The sequence below is a fragment of the Gobio gobio genome (genome assembly GCF_949357685.1).
Source record: "Gobio gobio genome assembly, chromosome: 5".
In the NCBI taxonomy this organism is placed as follows: domain Eukaryota; kingdom Metazoa; phylum Chordata; class Actinopteri; order Cypriniformes; family Gobionidae; genus Gobio; species Gobio gobio.
The window spans coordinates 47781053-47793566 of record NC_137101.1 but is presented as its reverse complement, the minus strand read 5'-3'; the positions used below and the strand labels follow the sequence as shown (position 1 = coordinate 47793566).

Genomic DNA, 12514 nt, shown 5'->3' with positions numbered 1-12514 from the left:
TGTTCAAAAGGTGATGCACAAATGAACTGAATTGTCATATATATTGCTTTGGATTAAAGCATCAGCCAAATGTATAAATGTTAAACTGGTTGCACTCTCTGGCAGAACCTGTGATTCTACTGGTTTATTCCTAGAACCTTAAAAGAAAATCAGCCATCTTGGTGGAGTTTGCTGGAGTTCAAGGACATGAAAAGGCAGACAGCGAACCCCTGTGAGGCCTTGAGAAGGATCTTGGAAACTTTGGGAAAGTTACAACTTGTGTCAATATAAAAAAAAGATTAGAACCTAACTTGAGCGGTAAACAACAGGGGTATAAAGGCACATGAGAGGCTGTGGGGAAGACAGAGCAAGAGCTGGAGACAGACATCAGTGAAGAATGAAGGGTTTAGTGTGTTTACTGCTGCTGTTGGAAACCTTTGTGTTTGTCAATGGAGGACTCAATGAGAACGAGATCAGTCAACAGCTCAGCTCTGAGGACAGAAGACAGAATCCACCTCAAACAGACACTTTGAGAGCTGAAGCTTCAACTGACAGCCAACAATACTGCCATCTGAGCTTCCCTGACATCCATGCAGCCCTGAGAGAACTGACCGCCACAGTCACAGAGCAGAAAGAAAACATCAGAGAACTGACCGCCTCGGACACAGAGCAGAAAGCAAACATCAGAGAACTGAAAGCAAACATCAGAGCTTTAGAGACGCGACTGAGAGATGCTGAACAGGCTGCAGAACAACAGACGATTAGCCTGGAAGAGCTGAAGAAGAAAACTGATGGTACCTCACCAAAACATTCACTCTTTTATCAATGATCCTCAGAGTAAAACACCAGTGCAATACATTGCAGTGTAAATGTCAGTGTAACGTTGAGTGTGTACTGTGTAAATTGTGTTTTCTATTACAATAATCAGTGTGAATGTCATTTAACAGAATCTTTATTCCTTCACAGAAACTTCAAATCTTACTCTGAGTCAAGTGGAGGAGTTGAGGATGGAGAACAGAGGTTAATATTAGCTTGAGTGATGTTAAATTCAATGAATACATTCTCAGTGTAATACAGTAATATATCACAATATTGCTTATGTTTTCAACAACAGACAGAGAGATTGCTTTTTCAGCTTCACTGATGGAATCTGGCAGTGGATATGTTGGTCCTTTTACCACTGAGATCACATTAACCTACAGGAACGTCTTCACAAACATAGGGAACGCCTACAACCCAATCACAGGTAATTATCAATGAAATGAGTCATAAATATTATAGTGTTAGATCAGAGGAATCTTCACATCAGAAATATCAAATACAGCCCCAGATCTTGTCTAAAGATATCCGTTTGTCTGGTGTGTGTGGAGCAAACCTGTCAACAGAAAGTCTGGTCTGGTTCCTCAAGACTCTGTTAACAGTTTTCTATCAGCCTGAGAGTTTGACTCAGAGAAGAGCAGGAGCAGGAGACGAACTGATGATGATAAAAAGAGCAAAGTTTTATTGAATAATCTTAGTTGTGTAAGTCTCAATGCTCAGACTTCGTCTGGCCAGTACAATTTCAACAAGTGTTGATATACCAAGGGGGGGAAATGGAAAATCACTGCTTCACAACATCATCCTGTGACGATACAAACCTTGAAATGAAGACTTTCTCTGATCTCCTACTCATGAAGCAAACATCCCTTCAGACCACAGTCATAAGATTAAACAACAATACAAAATTATTAAGGGATATAAAATATAAAGACATAAATTAATAATAATAAATGATATAAATGAAATAAAATTATTAAATGAATAATATGAATAAACTAGAATGTACATTTCCTGAAGAAAATGTGAGTGGTGCTTACAGTGCCAAAAAACACAGTTAGCATGTTGTTAGCATTATTAACTAACATTGTTAGCATTATGTTAACATGATTAACATGTTGCTAGCACGATGCTAGCACAATTAGCATGATGCTAACACAATTAGTTTGATTAGCTAACATAATTAGCATGTTTTACTAGCATGATGTTAACAAAATTAGCATGTGGTTAGCACGATGCTAACACGGTTAACATGTTGCTAGCATGATGTTAACAGAATTAGCATTTTGCTAGCACATTTGGACTTGTTTTTATCATGTTATAACCCTACGTTAATTGCTATTAGCATGTAGCTATTCACTGTTAGCATATGTAGCATGTTGGAAGAGCTGCATGCTAACATGAGGCAAAAGACCCAACCCCCATGTCTCTATGATGTTCTGATGCAGAGATATAGGTCTTGGTAAACGGTTGCTAGGGTACTCTGTTGGGTTGCTTTGGATTGGCAGCTGCCAATGATGATCCTCCAAAGGCTGCTTGTGAGTATGAATGATATAAACCAACCCCCATGCCTCTGTGACATTCAGATGTGAAGAGATCCCTCTGTGCATTTGGGTTGCTAGGGTGCCCGATAATGGTTGCTAGGGCGTGGCTAGGAAGTGTTGAAGGTGATTTGTGATTGGGTGTTGATGCCCTGAGTCAAACAAACCCACCCTCGTGTTTCTATGACACTTCTATCTAAAGATATCCCTTTGATGTTTTTCAATGTAAGTCTATGGGATCAGTTGCTAGGAAGCTCTAAATGGTTGCTAGGGCGTGGCTTGATAAGTTCACAATGATCCAGAGATAGTGATTGGTTGGCTGAGTAAATTGAGCCGAGTAATGCAAAAGTAAAGTAAGCACCCCCTTGTCTCTCTGACACGTTAGCACCACTAATGATATAAATCTACATAAATTACATAATGATTATAAAATTAAATTGTATAAAAGAAAACAAAGTAAATAAACCTGTATGTAGGATTAATCACAGATTGCTTTTGAAAATCTTCAGATCTGATGTTGTGTAATGTGTGTAAGAGAATTAATGAAATGATCTTCATCTTTTAAAACTATAACACAGTGTGTTTGGTCATTAAACTGTGTGAAGCTGATTCTGTGTCTCTTGTTGTTTGATTCAGGTGTTTTCACAGCCCCACTGAGAGGAGCCTACATGTTCAGAGTCTCTGTTTATGGTATTGGCGGAACTACAGCAGCGGCATCTATTGTTAAGAATGGAAAGCGTGTGGTTATAGCACATGATTATCAGACTCAGGGTAACTTAAGCTCCTCAAATGGAGTTGTGTTGCTCCTGGAGGTTGGAGATTTTGTCTATGTGAGGCTTTGGTCTGGCACGAGGATATATGATAATGAGAATAACAACAACACTTTCAGTGGTTTCCTGCTGTTCCCCTTAAGAGAAGATGAGCTTTGCAGAATGTGATTCCAGTAACTCTGAACCTTCAGTGAATGATTTAAGATGATAATCATGAAGAATCATTAACATTTGAACCTGCATTAATGAGGAATAATGTGTGTTTGATGTTTGTTATAGATTACTGTGCAAAAGTCAGTATGAGACACTATATTCATAAGCTCTGAGCTGTCTCTACATGTCACATTATATAAAGAGTTTCATCACTGAGACAGACAGGACTCATGAATATCACATGACTGTTTTGTCAAAGCAATAAATCTATAAATGTTGAATAATATCTTTTTAATGTATCTTGTTGCTGATCCTGGATCTGTATCTTCATCCTGCATAAATAAATAAGAGAATAAAGAGACATTGTGGTATTTTCTTTTCAACAATATTTGTTTTGAGGTCATGATATCATGTGGTATAATAATGGCGCTGTCATGTAATTCATGAGATGCAGTTTACATTTAATTTACAGTTTTTGTCTCTAAAATGGTAGATTCTGTAAGAATGGATTTCACCTGAGAATGAACTCATGAGATCTAAGGTGCAATAAGACAATAAAACTTCACTCATCTGAATAGGAGATCTACAAGAGAAAACAGGACCCACCTGTTTCAACCTTATCTCCTCTCCCTGCTGAGGCCTGACCTTTTTCACCCTCTCACACAATCATGCAAATCTCAGATCCTGCAGGCCCTTTCTTGAGGGTCAATATAAATACTGTTGGTGCGAATGGTAAAGAGGTTTCAGTCCCACATCAGTAGAGCAGGTTCAAATAAAGAAAACAATGCTTCTTCTCCTGGTGTGGGAGATGCTCATTGATAAACATTTGCTGTCATCCCCCAAAGATGGGTGTGAGCTATTATAAAGATGGCTTTCATTAAAGAGGAGAGTGAAGACATGAAGATTGAAAATGTATTCAGTTTGAAATATGAAGAAACTGAGGAACAAACAAACAAAGACGTGGAGATTGAAAATGTATTCAGAGTGAAAGATGAAGAAACTGAGGAACGAACAGGTTGGTTTCATTCTCAAAGCTGAACTCAGTCATTTGATCATTATTAAATCTCCAGCTTTATAGAAATGAATGATATTTTTGAAGAATGTCTTGTGAATGTGCTCAATCCTGCTGGTTGGTGTAAAATTTGTCAAGTCTACATGTTCACAGATCCTCTCATAACAAGCAAAGCTTATGCTCAATGTAAATAAGAGATTTGTTGTGCTGTTAGATTCATTGATTATAGAGGGAGTTTTTGTCGATCGCACTAACGGCTGCTCTGCTTGCTTTCTGTCATCTAAACTACGTTCCCAATTTGAAGAAAAGTTTTTTTTTCATGCTACCTAGGAGGACCAACGTCCACATATTCTGCAAATTTCCAGGAATGACAAATGCTTTTAATTGAGTGAATCCGCTATGTTGTTCTGAGAGTCGCTCCTGAAATGGCCATGATCAACCCTCTACACACACCTTGACAATAGAATCGGCATTGGTTAGTCATTTTACTTTCATTAGTTGACTAGAGTCATGACTTAAGAAAAAATATCAGTTCATAAACATGTTTTATATTTTAGATGAGGAAAATACACGTGTTACAGACGTGGCAAAAAAAAAAAGTTTTTGGAAGATAAAATGTTTTGTAGTGTAAAGCCGCTGAATTTCGCTCCAATGATCGGTAGCGAATCGCGGTGAAGGCCGCACGCGCGTTCAGTGTTTCAGCTGGGCAAAACGGATTTAATCATAATATTCTTTATCTGACTCCATTTATCATAGTTGTCGAATTTAGAAGAGAATGCCAACTGGTTGTTTGGTCATTTATATTTGATAGTTAATCATACATTTAATCATTATGTTTTAACCCTTTGTTGCAATTATACCGTTCCGTATTGGAGATAGTTAATAATTACAGATTAATTCAGAAAGGATCCTAATGTAACAATTTATTAACAATCAAGTAAATGTAAAATGTCAATTACATAATAGACAGAAATCTCTTTTAAAAGGAAACAAATTATAATTATGGTTACACTTAAAATAGTTTCAAATAGATGTAAACTTAAACCCTTAATATTATCCTCAGTAGGCCTATGCCTAGAATGTTACCTGTGTGAGAGAGAGAGAGAGAGAGAGAGAGAGAGAGAGAGAGAGAGAGAGAAAGAGAGAGCCAAAGAGCAGCTCTCTCTAGAGCAGTGGTTCTCAACCTCTCCTGCAGGGACCCCCTGACTGACCATGTTTCTGTTTTAACTCTGAAATGGCGCACCTGATTCAATTAATTAAAGGCTTAATGAGTAGTTGACTAATTGATTAATTGACTAATTCCTGTTGGGGAATTGAATCACGTGTGCCATTGCAGGGTTAAAACAAAAACATGGCCTGTCAGGGGGTCCCTGCAGGAGAGGTTAAGAACCACTGCTCTAGAGAAAGGCAGAGAATCCAAAAGAGACAGAGATACAGTTCTAATCCTCTTTTACCCCTTTTCCACCAAGGCAGAGCCAGAGCTAGATCGGAGCCAGAGCCTAGTTTCAAATCAGTTCTTTGTGTTTCCACACACAAAGCCCAGCTCCGAGCCAGGAAAAGTGGTTCTTAAGTAGCACCAAAACATTGCTGGGCTAGAACAGGGCTAGAAGTAAGACCCGATTACGTCAGGCGCTGGGGGCGGGGTCAACAAGACCAACACAAACTTGAGATCCACCATTTTTGAAATAGCTGCTAATGGAGCTAACAGCTGCTGCTCGTTTGTAGTCTATACAAATTACGGCGAACTACATGAATGCGTTGGATTCGCTGTGTTTTCGTTGTGTTTTGATGCCGATGTAGAATCGTGAATCAATAGTGACGCAACGTTTGCATTGTTGATGGAAGGCTTGTTCGCAGCGGTGCTGTGCAGAGACCGATCGCTGTATGATAACGAGTCCAGCGAGAGCAGATGACTCCTTATGCTTTTGATTCACTCATGCGTTTTTTTTTTATATCATACGTGGATCGGTCTGCGCAACGCCGATGCATCTCGAACAAGCCTGGTGTGTGCTTGTGTTTCCCGCTGCCCAGGGTTGCCAGGTTTTCACAACAAACCTGTCCAATTGCTACTCAAAACAAGCCCAATCGCGTTTCAGGGGGGGCTTCCCCGGTAAAAATCACATTTGGGGGTAAAATATGTGTTTTTTGGCATGGTTGCCTACTACAATTCGCATTCCCGGGGCTAAATATCACATAATTGGGGTCGCTTCATCCCGCGGACATGAAAAAACAGCCCGCGGCAAAACCACATACTTGGCAACATTGCCGCTGCCTCGCTAGCGTTGCTGAGAGAGATGAGACGTATACAGTGACGTAAAACATGGCTCTGTTGTGGCTCTCAGCAGGTGGAAAAGCAAACCGGTTCTTAGAAGGCTCCTCAGTCGAACCAACTATGAACTGGGACTAGCTCTGGCTCAATTAGCTCTAGCACTGCCTTGGTGGAAAAGGGGTATTATATCCTCTTCCCTGATGTCACCAAACTCAAATATGACTCTTTTAAAACTGACCAATCAGACCAAACCGTGAGATGTTTGAAAGTAACCAATCAGACGAAACTTCTCCCACTGTACCAAAGGTGTGAAAAGCATTTGGCCGACAAGCCATTATTTAGTCCTTAGGAATTCCAAATGTCCCTCAGATGGCATTATGGGGGGAGGGGGTTGAGTCAATTTCAAATATCTTGGTCACGACGATGGCTGCTAACAGTAAAGCAGATGATTTTGTTCTATTTCAAATATCTTTGATTATTTTCCACCTTACAGTAGACAGAAACAACAATATCAACCGAATGGAGAAGGGTTTGCTCCACAGAACATAAAACATCTATTTTATTTCAGTTTTCGCATTTCGGAGGAGAAATCAATGTTACTGTGATGTGACCGTTCTTAAAGAGGGATTTATCCGACTATGGAAACGCGTATAAAATGCTTTAAAGACTTTAGAAATACATCTAGTGGGTATTTAGCATGAAAAGGTATTTAATCATTTATATTTATGTAACACCGATTATCTCTTCATCGTGGCACTGGGTGGGATATATTAGGCAGCAAGTGAACATTTTGTCCTCAGAGTTCATGTGTTAGAAGCAGGAAAAATGTGCAAGCGCAAGGATTTGAGCGAGTTTGACAAGGGCCAAATTGTAATGGCTAGACGACTGCGTCAGAGCATCTCCAAAACAAGGCTGGCCTCATTACATAGTTCTTTCAGAGCCTGGAAGACTTAGGGTAAGTAGAAGTTTTCTGAAGTATATTTATCAATTTTTTGATCCATTTGATCCCCATGCCATTACAATATTGATTAAACATAAGAATGATTTTAGATATAAACTTAGGTGAGTCCTTGTTTGGAGCATATATATGAATTATTGTAAGAGATTTCCCGTGTACTGTGCCTGTAATTAGAACATATCTTCCTTCTGGGTCATTGACTTGATGCTTTAAAATAAAGGGGAAATGTTTATTGATTACAGTTATTGTGCCCCTCTTTCTTGTATTTGTTTTACAATATGATAAAAAGCAGGGGACTACAATTGATATGCTTCAAGAGACACATTTATCTGATTTGGAACACTTGAAATTAAAGCGAGACTGGGTATGGCAAATATTTTTAAGATAATTTAATATTGTTTCCTCTTAATCGCATGCCCTAACCCGTTCACATTCCATGTAATAAACCTAGCCGAATTATAAGTTGACATCAAATGGAAAAAGATAAAAACAAAAAAACTGTAAATTTAGAAGCATGTCTGAGACCGAAGTAAAACACACAAAACAGAACATGTGAAAAAAAACCTCGATCCCTCCCTCCCTCCCTCCCTCCCTCAGCATTGTCCCCAAATGACGAGGCACACCCAGAAGAACAAAACTTAGGTCATTGTACCCGACTGGCATCGAGTATAAAATTAAGATACCCATACCAAGTAGTAATACAGAGTTACACCCAATGGGAGGTGCACATGTGCAACAAACCAGTTACCTTATTCCTTATCAGTCAGGCATCCGAGGTTAGAGCACTTAACTAGTATCTTTATTTTTTATTTCCTTTTAATTCCTATTATCACTGTTATACTATATATATATATATTTTTTTTTTTTCACTTATGACTATTTTAACTTAATTTCTATGTAAAGCACTTTGAATTGCCACTGTGTATGAAATGTGCTATACAAATAAACTTGCCTTGCCTTGCCTAGTAATACGTTGACATGGGGAAAAAAGAAGGTATTTGCAACAGTTACTATAAAACAGTTGAAAAAATAAATGGCGACATGTCAAGTTTCAAATAAACCTACCTCAGAATTTTCTTGAACATCGACAGCATAGAATCCTCGAATATATAGAGCTGACAGGGTTTATTTTAGTATACTTGGACCCATTGTGTCTTTCAGGCTTTACTTATCTTCCAGAGTTTTTAGAAACTCAGTGATGGCCGCTGGAGTGGAGAAGACATGCATCTCCGATCCGTGGAGACAACAAAGTTTAGCAGGATAGGCGAAGCCTCTAAACATATCCCAAACAGACAGTGTTTTCCTGGCCTCGTCGAACTCTCTGCATTTCTTTAACGCCTCCATGGATACATCTGGGTAGAAGCACCGCTGATTCCCGTCGTGGTTGATTTTGCACTTTTTCCGCGCTGCCTGTAGTATCGATTCCTTATCCATGTATCGTAGGAAGCAGACCAGAACACTTTGCGGTGGCGGTTTGCTTCTGGGATGGGGCCAAGAGACCTATGAGCTCTCTCGATTTCAAAAACGCGAGTCAGGTGTAAGGTCCAGCCATTTTGTTAGCATCTTCGTAAGAAACTGTGCAACGGTCTCAGAGCCTTCGGCTTTCTCAGGGAGGCCGACGATTCTTAGGTTTTTGCACCTGCCGCGATTCTCCAGGTCGTGTACTTTGGCTCTAAGTGAAGACAATTATTTTTCCAAAGATGCAATTTTGTTATCGTGAGACAGTATGCCATCCTCTGCAACAGAGATTCTGCATTCGGCCTCCGTTAAGCGTGTCTCAGTTGACGCAACTCTGCCAGACAAGTTAGAAAGGCTTCCTGTATTGAGGTTACTGAAGTAGGAATATTGTCTAAATGATTGTCAATCGCACTTAATCTGCCGTCAATACTGCCTCGACTGGCTCCCAGGGAGCGGATTTCGGTGAACATAACTTCGAGCTGGTCTGACGAAGTCTCCTCCTTCTCAGTGCGCTTTTTCTTTACATTTCTGGTAGGCCGGGAAGACATGAAAAGCGGAAATTTACGCGTTTCTTTAGTCTGGACATTGTTTGTTGCTGTGGGGACAGTATACTTCGAAAATGAATCGGGATAAGAGAAAGAAATTATCAAAAGAGAAGGAACTGGTGTGGAGCTAACGAGCTAAGCGGCCATCTTCGGCGACATCACATGACTCCCTATATGCCCAGTCTTTGTTTCTTCACAAGCCACTTGTACTATTTGTGTGACTAAATCTGCCATGATTAAACCTTCAGTGATGAATTTTAACAAATGCAACACGGATACACACACGGATATAAAACATTATACTAATAAAGCATACTATACAGAAACATTGGTTTGTGCAGAATTTGATCTTTTATTATCACTTGGTAGGCTACATTAAGTGACCTTAAGTTTTTTATTTATAACGGTTTTCTATGGGAGGAAAACACTTAACATGTAATTAAACGAATTGCGTTCATATTCTGAGCTCAACTGCTTTGCTGTACAGTGTGGTTTATTATGAGTTTGGTCTTTTAATATCACTGTCTTAGTGCATTAAGCCACGTTAAACGTTTTAGAATGCCCCAAGCCAGGGACATTTTTTATAACAAAGAGCATCGTTCTTTGCTTTGTGAATTTGCAGGGCAATCTGATCTGTGGTTTGTCTCATCTGCAAACGAACTGTTATAAATCAAATGTGAATACAGATTACAAAGCTTTCACCAAAACCATGTGTTTTGTATTGATTTACCATCTAACGAAGTTAACATAGTTGGTTAAATGAAGTCGGTGTACCACCTACAGGCCTTTTGGGTGAAGTGTAGGTTGGTAGAGAACATGCAAAATGACCATAACTACATTACCCTTTTTGATAGAATAATCGTGATTATAATTTTGAGCAAAATAATCGTGATTGTCAGTTTAACCATTATCGTGCAGCCCTAATTTGGACCGGAAAAAAGAAAATATATATATATTTTTTTGCAGTGTGCTTTTACCTGTGATGATCTAAATAGAGTACTCATTCATTTAAATAAGAATAGAGTTCTAGCTCAGTAATATTAAAATTTCACCTTTTAAAACCGAGGTTCTTCAAAGTTTTAAAGATTTTGTTGTCAATCTTTATTTATATAGCGCTTTTTACAATGCCGATTGTTTCAAAGCAGCTTCACAGTGTTAAACAGGAAAATAATGCAACAGAATTTGATTCAGCTGTACAGCTGCTCTGTAGAAAACAGTGATGTCATCCATCTCAGTTCAATTATCATATAGTGTCAATGTGGGCAGATTAATATAGTTGAATATTTAGTGATGTATTAAAGTGATATAATTTACATCTCAAGCTACTCTACAGTCAGCTCAAGCTTTTGTCAAATCAGACACCCCTTCATTAATGGAATAGTTCATTAAAAAAAATGTTTTGCCAATAAAAAAAATCACCCTCAATGTGCCTTTTTTTATTGGCAAAGCACACTATTCCACATCCTGTCCAATGCTGTCCTTCAAACAAATGTGTCAGCTGAGAGCTATGAACACACACATAGTGAATATATCTACCATTACATACATTAACCATGGTTTTACAATAAACAAAACAAACAATAATGATAAATAAATAACATGGTTATTTTAGTTATTCAATGGTAACCACAAATTAGCGTTTTGCTTCAAATTCATAGTTTTGGTATTTGTGTGGTTATATAAATGGTTATCAATACTGCATAATTTCCGTAAGGGTATGTTTGTGCTATACATTATGTGCAAAAAAGTTACTAAGCAAATCCCTACAAAAAATTATATCAGTGTTACCACATAAGAGGAATGTTCTGCAGGAACACAAACACACACACAAAACAGGACGCACTTTCATGCAAAATGGAAATACTCGCGTGAATTAGTAACATTTACAGATGAGGATATAACTGCTGTTCTCTATATAGATCAGTGGATATAACCTGTAAAATGAACATTTTGCACTGAGTATGCAGACACACACACACATCTGTAAAAGATGACAGGGTATGTTAAACGCTAATGCATTCGCTTGAAGCTTAAAATAAATAATTCTCATGTTTTGGCCGCTTGGATCCTGTACCTTTCCTGCATCAGCTCAATATGTTTCCACTCCACTATTTCTAGATGCACATTTTGTCCATACAAATGTGTTATTCAGTGCTGTCATTTGGCACGACTGGGGGAAGCTTTGCGTACAGAGAGCAGACCCAATTAATCGATAATGAGAATGTCCAAAAACTATTTATATTTAATTAAGATCATCATTCAAGTGATTTAAAAAAAAAATTTAATGAGCCAATTTATGACATAGTTAAAGGGTAACTTCAGTGATTTAGCATTAAGCTTTGTATTTAAACTGGGTCATTTATGCAGTAGAAATGTGAAATTATTTTTGAATTTGGTGCCTTCTAGACTGAGAAAAGACAGAAAATTTATTTTTGTCTCATGTGGATGAAAGACAACAACTCCCAGAATGCACTTGCTTTGCTGCCCTACGAGGCCACTCCGTACACCGCCCCCAGCGTCGTTTTGATCTTCATAGTAATACAATAATTTCGTTCAGTTAGAGAATAAACACTACAATTAAAATCTGAATGTGTCTTTTCAATAAAGTGTGAGTGATCCGAACGAAAGTCACGTCACAGACGCAGCAGTGTCAGATTTCCTCAACAGTGTCAGATTTCCTCAACAGTGTCAGATTTCATTCACACGGAGAGCTGAGCAGAGCTGAGGTAATGTTAAAGGGTTAGTTCACCCAAAAATGAAAATTCTGTCATTAATTACTCACCCTCATGTCGTTGGACACCCGTAATACCTCCGTTCATCTTCGGAACAGAAATGAAGATATTTTAGTTGAAATCTGATCGCTCTGAAAGGCCTCCATTGACACAATGCACTTTACACTCTCAAGACCCTTAAAAGGTAATAAAGACGTCGTTACAAAGTCCATCTCACTACAGTGGTTCTAAAATAACTTTATGAATCGGCGACAATAGTTTTTTTGCGCAAAAAAACCCCT

General features: G+C 38.5%; 1 protein-coding gene across 1 annotated transcript; it reads left to right on the top strand.

The window, feature by feature from the left end:
* Positions 1-343: 343 nt before the first annotated feature.
* On the top strand, positions 344-3597 carry LOC307126397 (uncharacterized protein). The gene is made up of 4 exons (XM_079816886.1): positions 344-773; positions 946-999; positions 1094-1225; positions 2973-3597. Exons 1-4 carry the CDS (start codon positions 377-379, stop codon positions 3272-3274), a joined length of 885 nt encoding a protein of 294 aa, XP_079673012.1. The 5' UTR covers positions 344-376; the 3' UTR covers positions 3275-3597.
* The last annotated feature ends 8917 nt before the right edge of the window (positions 3598-12514 follow it).